The 8,953-nt window shown below is 32.7% G+C and overlaps 1 protein-coding gene across 1 annotated transcript; it reads right to left on the reverse strand.

The window, feature by feature from the left end:
- Positions 1-216: 216 nt before the first annotated feature.
- On the reverse strand, positions 217-613 carry LOC121489870 (small nuclear ribonucleoprotein G-like). The gene has a single exon (XM_041753287.1). The coding sequence runs from the start codon at positions 611-613 to the stop codon at positions 425-427; it is 189 nt and encodes a 62-aa protein (XP_041609221.1). The 3' UTR covers positions 217-424.
- Positions 614-8,953: the final 8,340 nt, after the last annotated feature.

Below are 8,953 nucleotides of genomic sequence, written 5' to 3' on the forward strand. Positions count from 1 at the left end.
ATAGCATTGTGCTCCATATAGTCATTATAATGATACTTTAGTTGGCTTGAAGCTCATATTTATAATGTTGCTTAGAAAAAACAGAGTGATGATTTAAGGTTTGAATCAAAGTAGAATTTTGTCAAATAGATTTTATATATACGTTTTCTTATTTTTGTTATAACCGATGTTGTCATTTGACATCATTAAGAAGCATAATACTCTGAACCTTTTTTCTTTTTTTTTTTGACTATTATAAAAGTTTATTTAACAAAAAAGTTCAATATGAAAATGCAGGTGACCTGATTTTTTTTTTTTTGATTTTTATATTGTAGTAAAACAGGTACTATGGACAGGGGACATGTGGAAGCAGTTTTCTTCTTCTGATGAACACATCCATTGTTTATACTCGTTCCAAGGCTTCTAACATGATGATGCTATTTCCTCATATTACCACCATTCCAATATTGTTCTGTTGCCCGCTAGTTGCCATCTCCACACATTCATCTATCACAAGATTCATGAACGGATCGAACCCTCGCAATATTCCTTGGACATGTCTGCCACCATTTAATTTCAATGATAATTTCTTGTCCATAAATTTTTTCAACTCGGGAGGGTGAGCCTTGGTCATGGCGCCGACTCGGCGAGCTCACCCCTTTTTTCTTTTTTAATGAAGGTTTTTAGGTATAATTCCAATTCACAAAAGTCCTCACATCATAATTGATCCCACTGATAAATTTTCACAAAATACTATCATGTGACCATAACCTATATCAAGAAATAATTTCCACTAACAAAGAAGTGTTCTTTTTGCTCCTATGCTAGGGGTAATCAGACTTTAAAACCAAATTACTTTTCCCTTGCAAAAATATATATAACTAGTCATACAATAGATATTCTTCAATTTCTGCCTTTTGTATTGTTTGAGCATTGTTTGTGATTACATCATTTATCATATTTCCTATTTTTAAAATTCTAGAAGTTTTACTTAGATTAAAAGAGAATTTTATTTTATAATTTTCAAGGAAGCTATATATCCAAGTGGTATTCATTAAAAATAGTCTGAAAAATAAAATAAAATAAGAGTAAAAGTAGTCCAGAATATGCTTCTGGATATAAGGTGACAATTTGTTCAGGATATTCTCTTGATGAGAACAATCCAAACATGTGGAATATGAATAAAGGTATATAAATAAATTTAAATATGCACATGGCATTATATATAAATATATATAACATTTGTATATGACATTATAAATATATATTTACACACACACACACATACACAGACAATCCAAGCATCCTAGGGCTATGTAGGCAGTGAAGATAAAGAAGCCAAGATTGAATTTATCCATGTAAAAAAATGTTCTGTAATTTTTTATTCTCATTCTTGTAGAGTATTCCATTGTAGGAATATTCCACAATTTATTGATCTTTCCTATTTATGACCTTTTCAAAGTTTGATGCTTTTATGAAAAACATCTCTATGACATTCTTAAATATACTTTTTGGTGCATATATATATATATATATATATACATATGCATTTATCATTTTACTTCTTATATTGTTTATTGCATCTTCTCCCTTTAATTCTTGATGAATCGTGTCAGGATTTCAACACTTTAAATACCCTTCAAATAAGCAACAATTGGCTGGTTTGATTATCTCTATTGTATTTTTATTTCATTAAATAATGCTTTTATTATTATTCCTCACCCTCTACTGTCCTTAGTTTCAATATTCTAATTTCTTGCAATGCATATAAAAATTTGTTATAATTCTAAGCTCTTAGCCTCTAGAAAGCTCAAAATTTCCCCATTAGCATGACATTAACTTCATTCCACATATTTGGAAATGTCATAAATCCATTGCCATTTAGTTCAAAATATATTAAAATTATCTTGTAATTTCTTTAAGCTTATGTGTTATTTAGAAGTGTATAGATACATCTCCTAAGGCAAAGGAAATAAAACCAAAAATGAACTATTGGGACATATCAAAATAAAAAACTGAACGGCAAAGGAAATAGCCAATAAAATTAAAATAAAAAGACAGCCTTTAGAATGGCAGCCAAATAACTTTAGGAGATATTTAAAAATGACAAAACCAATGAAGGGTTAGTATCCAAGATATATAAGGAACTGATACAACTCAACACCTAAAACAAATAATTCAATTAAAAAATGGGCAGAAGGGAATCCCTGGGCGCCTGCCTTTGGCCCAGGGCGGGATCCTGGAAACCCGGGATTGAATCCCACGTCGGGCTCCCGGTGCATGGAGCCTGCTTCTCCCTCTGCCTATGTCTCTGCCTCTCTCTTTCTCTCTCTCTCTGTGTGACTATCATGAATAAATTTAAAAAATTTAAAAAAATGGGCAGAAGATATGAATAGACATTTCTCCAAAGAAGACATACAGATGGAAAAAAGACACATGAAAAGATGTTCAACATCACTCATCATCAGGCAAATGCAAATCAAAACTACAATGAAATATCACCTCACACCTTTAAGAATGGCTAAAATAAAAAAAAAATACAAGAAACAACAAGTATTGGCAAGGATGTGGAGAGAAAGGAACACTTGTGCACTGTTGATGGTAATGCAAACTGTTATAGCCTCTATGGAAAACAGTATGGAGGTTCCCCAGAAAATTGAAAACAAAACTACTCTATGATCCAGTAATTTCACCTCCAGGTATTTATCCAAAGCATACAAAAACAGTAATTTGAAAGGTTATATGCATCTTTACGTTTTTTTTGCAGCATTATTTATAATAGCCAAACTATGAAGGCAGTCCACATGTCCATCATCATTAGGTGAATAGATAAACAAGAGATAGATAGATAGATAGATAGATAGATAGATGATAGAGAGACACAGTGGAATATTATTCAGCTATAAAAAAGAATGAAATCTTGCCATTTGCAACAGTATGGGTGGAGCTAGAGATTATAATACTAAGCAGAATAAATCATTCAGAGAAAGACAAAGTATGATTTCACTCACATGTGGAATTTAAGAAACAAAACAAACAAAGGCAAGGGGGAAAGAGACACAAACTAAAAAGCAGTCTTAACTATAGAGAACAAACTGATGGTTACCAGAGGGGAGGAGATGGGGGGATAGTGACATAGGTACACTTATGAGCACTGAGGAATGTATAGAATTGCTGAATCACTATATGGTACACCTGAATCTAATATAATGCTGTATGTTAACTATACTGGGTTTAAAATGAAAAACTGTATTACAAAATTAAAATTAAAAAAATGTATTGCTTTGCTAACAAATAAATGGGCATCATTTAGAGTATCTCTTTACAAAGTCTATTTCTAGTTTAATTCACCATAATTAGAGATGAACTCTGAATTATTTCAAAACTTTTTAAATTTTTTTTTTGAAATTTGCTGTATAGCTCACCATATAGACAATTTTGGTAATAGTTCAGCATATATTTGAATACAATTGTTATATAACAATGCTCTATATCTATATCAGTTAGGTCAAGTTGGCTCATCATGTGCAAGTTTTCTATACTTTAAGCTGAACTTTTGTCATATTGTACTATTAGATCCTGGAAGAGGTATGTTAAAATCTATTTCTTCTTTTAGTAGTCTTAAGAAATTTTGGACTACTCAAGAGCCTTAGAAATCTTCCATTTAATGTATATAATTTGTGTTACAGGTGACATTTATTTTAATTACACTTGTATTTTATTTTAATTTTTTAAAAAAATATTTATTTGAGAGAGAGAGAGAGAAAAAAAAAAGAGCACAGAAGGAGAAGCAGACTCCCTGCTGAGCAGATAGGCCAATATGGGCTCAATCCAAGACTGGAGATCATGACCTAAGCTAAAGGTAGATGCTTGACCAACAGAGCCACTCAGGTGTCCTTACATCGGTATTTTAAATCTAACAAGATATTATTATAATTGTTTACATAGCCTACAATCATTTATATTTACCCATATATTATCTTTTTTCATTTGTTTTCTTCCTGCATCTCAGTGCTTCCATCTGGGCTCATTTATCTTCTGTCTGAACTTCCTTTCTTTGGTGTAGGCATGCTGGAACTATGTTTTATGTTATCTGAGATTTTACTTATTTATTTTGTCAATCTTAAGGTATATGTTCACTTAGTATAAAATTCTACGTTGGTACTAGACATTTTTTCTTTAGAGATTTATTTATTTATTTGAGATAGGAAGGAGGAAAGGCAGAGGGAGAGGGAGAGAATCTCAAGCAGGCTTCCTGCTGAGTGTGGAGCCTGATAGGCTCGATCTCTTGACCCATGAGATCATGACCTGAGTGGAAACCAGGAGTCAGATGCTTAACCAACTGAACCACCCAGATGCCCTGGTGTTAGAAATTTTGTGGCGGCACTTTAAAGATTATTGTCCATTGTTTTCTGAATATCACTGTTTTTGTTGAGAAACCTGTTCTCAAGATTATTGTTGCTTCTTTAAAAATGGATATTTTTTCTCTGGATTCTATGAAGATGTTATATTTGCTGTTGATTTTTAGAAATTTTGATCTGATGTACCCAAGTGTCACTTTTTTTTTTTTTTTGTATTTATCATGTTTGGTATTTGGTGTATTTAATCACATTTGAAAATTCTTAGTTATTTCCTTTTCAATTATAGCTTCTGTTTTACTCTTTTTTGCTTCTCACTTTGGCACTCCAATTCCAAATGTCTTAAATGTTCTTCATTATATTGCATAGTCTCACTTATTTTTTGTTTTTGCATCTTCAACTCTTTTCCTTCTTTGTGCTCCAGTCTGGATATTTTCTTTAATTTATTTTCCAGTTCACTAATCTTTTCTTCAACTTAATTTGTTGACAAACCTATCATTTGGGTTCTTCTTCTTTTTTAAAAGATTTATTTATTTATTTGGGGGGAGTGTTGGGGGGGTGGAAAGGCAGAAGGATAGGGAGAGAGAAACCCAAGCAGACTCTGCACTGAGCATGGAGCCTGATATAGGGCTCCATCCCATGACCCTAAGGTCACAACCTGAACTGAAACCAAGAGTCAGATGCTCAACCTACTGCACCACGCAGGTGCCCCATCATTTGGGTGCTTAATTCCTATCATCTTTTATTTTTTATCATTTACAGAGTTTCTCTTGTTTCATCTGTTTTAATTTAATTTCTAAGTTTTGAACATATCAATATTAATCTTGAACATATGTTTAGTTAAATACAGCTATTTTAAGATTCATGACTGAGAACACCAATATCTGGATCTCCAATGATCTCTTTCTATTGTATATTTTTTGTTTGCTTTTGGCAAGTTGGTTTTCTCTCCTTATTCACCTAATACATTTTTTTTTTTAAATTAAGTTCTTGACATTGTGTATTTAATGGAGACAGTGTGAAGTTTTGGAAGATGTAATCTTCTTTGGGTGAGGATTTACTTTTGCTTTAGCAAGCCGTCTGGGAAGTGGGATACTACCTTCACTTAACTCAATTATCAGTTAAGTTGCTTCAAAGCTGGGCTTAAGCCTTTGTATGAACTAATTTTTTTTTTTTTTGTATGAACTAATTTATTTCCAGTCCACCTCTAATATTATGGCTCATGATTTTAATGTCCCAGTTAAAAACTTGTTGTTTATAAGGGGCTTTCACTGTACAGGCTGAGAACTCCTCTATTGTGACCTTGGCAGAAGAGACTGTCACAGACTTTACTAAGTTGCTCAGGTTCTCAGCCTCTCAGTTGATGCTTTCTGTTCTGCTTATCTGTTGTCTCTGGGAACCAGAAATACCCTCAAGGAGAAAGATGATGTCGGATGAGAGGTTAATTTCTTTGTGCTTTCCTTATTTCTGGAATTTTGGCTTTTTCATCTTTGCTGCCCAAAAAGCCCTTGGAAGCCTAATTGTGTGTGGTATATATGAGTGTGTAAATATGTATGCTATGTTATATATAAATGTTTTATATATATATATATACACATATATATGATACCATTTGTATAATTTTATCTATTTATATGGTTTATATCTTTATATCTATATTGATATTAATGGATGGATGGATAGATAGATAATATCTTCCAGATTTTGAGTTTTTCTCATTAAGAGAGTTAGCTTGATACAAACTATTCCCTTAGATCTAGAAATGTACCCTGGATATTTTTAATCAACACCACTTAAACATCTTTTTTCTGTCAACAAAAAGTTCAGATTTTTAAAATAAAATTCTATTTTCCTTTTAAATAAAATTTTCCTTCATTTCTGGAATTTTGAATATAAGGGACATATAAATAATGTAACATTAAGAAACAATAGTGCATGGTTTGTTGGCTTCAGTAATATTTAGATTTGATTTTTACTTTAAAGTCTAAATTATGACTCTGAAAGGTAATGCTATGATGTTATATTTCTTTCTATGGAACACTTCTGGCAAAATTCTGAGGGATTTATCTCTGGTAATAATATCAATGGGCAATAATTATTGACATTAAATATGTGCCAGCATTTTTCCAAGGACTTTACACATTTAATTTAACTATACCTCATTAAAGCACTGTGAGATATATATTGGATGCATTTTATGGAGAAGGATATTCAGCTCAGACAGGTATAGTTACTTTCCCAGTGTTATTTACTTTTTTTTTTTTTTTTAAAGATTTTATTTATATATTCACAAGAGACACAGAGAGAGGCAGAGACATAGGCAGAGGGAAAAGCAGTCTCCCTGCAGGGAGCCTGATGTGTTCCCAGGACCCTGAGATCATGACCTGAGCCAAAAGTAGATGCTTAACCATTGAGCCACCTAGGTGCTCCCATTATTTACCTTTTAAGTGAAGAATTGCTTCATATTCATATTCAAGCAGTTTGGTTTTGGCAACTAATTTTTTTACCTAGACATGTATTACTTCTCAGATCCTTGCTGGATCAAAGAAATCCTTGACCAGGTATATGGGCATTCCTTTTGTCCATGTTTCTATTGGCTCTTATTAAAAATCAAAATTTAAATTTCATAGACAGTTGAATTCAAACACAGCTATTCCAATATTTGAATGCTACCTATAGTCTTAAATTTTGCCCCAAAGAACACTTTAAATCTATTTCTTTCAACAGTGTGATTCCAAAACTGAGAAACATTAGCAATACAAATTAAAAAATTATTTGAAAAATTAATTTATTTTTAGAAATAATTACCTAATTTGTACTGTATTTTAATTATGTTCTTAAATATTCTATGAAGCTGGAAAAAAAGCAGATTTTTTCTATTAAACTTTATAGTACAAGTACATAATTATCCACTGCAATTATTTTAAAATAGCATTTTTCAATTAAATTTTTTTTTCAGATTTTAAAGAGATTTCCCAAATTATAAGCACATTATTGGTACCCAAGATTATAAATAAAAGATTACCAAATGAACCTGAGTATTGAAATGTCTATGTAATCCCACTCTGAATCCACTCTTATTAAGTACAAAATTTTAATTTGGGGGTTGCCTGGGTAGCTCAGTTCGTTAAGCATCCTTACTCTTCGTTGATCCTGGCTCAAGTCATGATCTCAGTGTCGTGAGATCAAGCCCCATATAGGCTCCATGCTCAGTGGGGAGTCTGCTTGAAATTTCCTCTCTTTCTCTCCCTCTGTTTCTCTTCACCTCCCAAGTGCATGTGCTCTCTCTCAAATAAATAAATAAATCTTTTTTAAAGTAAAACTTTTAATTTTTATTTATTTTTTATAAAGATTATTTATTTATTCATGAGAGACACAAAGAGAGAAGCAGACATAGGCAGAGGGAGAAGCAGGCTCCCTTCAGGGAGCCTGATGTGGAACTCGATTCCAGGACCCCAGGATCATGACCTGAGCCAAAGGCAGATGCCTAACCACTGAAGCACCCAGGTGTCCAAATTTTTTATTTTTGATTTAGCTTAGTAAAGTTTTTTTTTTTTTCAAAAGCAACTTAACAATACATAGAAAATAAAAATAAATAAAAATAAGAAGTAATTTGCTTTTCTAAAAATGAATTTTTCATTTCCTGCAATGTAGTTTTCTTGTTGGAGGTGGTGGTGTTTTTTGGCTGTGTCACTAAACTTGAATAGCAAGAGAAGTGAATGAACAGATAATTCAGACTTAAAGTGTTTTAGCTATTGGCAGATGTCAAGACAACTTGAGACTTAATGATCACTAAGCTGCATACCTGCCATCCTTATCTGTCTCCAGCAGTTGACAAAACAAGGTAGTCTTGATGTCAAAACAGATTGGGAAGGAAGAAAGAAAGACAGAAACTTTAGCAGAGTCAAGTATTCTTGCTTTTTCATTTCAAGTTTCTTTTTTTATTCTAAATTATTTCCTAAACAAATTCTTATGTGCACCCAAAATAAAGCATTTTCCAAACTACAAAAAAAAAATTGATCAAAAAACATTCTGCCCCACTAGACACAACAATTAGGTAGATAAAAATCCAATTGATCCTTTAAAAAAAATCTCCAGTAAAAACCATGAATCATGGTCCTTATTTGAGAGCCAAATGTTTGCATATGGCATAGATGATCTCTCTCTCTCTCTCTCTCTCTCTCTGTGTCCTGAAGCATGCTTGCATGTTTCTTCTTCCTGGCTCTTATGCTCCTCTTGGCTTTGTTTCCTTTCCCCTCCCCTCCACCAGGTTTATTGAAATGTATCTGACATATAACATTGTGTACATTTAAGGTATACAAAATAATGATTATACAGTTACTGCAAAATTAATACCTCAGTAAGTTCAGTGAACATCTACCACCTCAATTTTTTTCTTGTGATGAGAACTTTTTTAAAGATTTATTTATTTATTTTAGAGAGGGAGAGGGAGAGAGGGATAGAAGGAGAGGGGAGAGAGAGAGAGAGAGAGAGAGAGAGAGAGAGAGAATGAGCAGAGGGGAGGGAACGAGGGAGAGAGAGAGAATACTCAAGTAGACTCTTTGGCTGAGTGCAGAGCCCAACATGGGTCTCAATCCCAGGACCCTGAGATCATG

Source organism: Vulpes lagopus, chromosome 4, assembly GCF_018345385.1.
Source record: "Vulpes lagopus strain Blue_001 chromosome 4, ASM1834538v1, whole genome shotgun sequence".
Lineage (NCBI taxonomy): Eukaryota > Metazoa > Chordata > Mammalia > Carnivora > Canidae > Vulpes > Vulpes lagopus.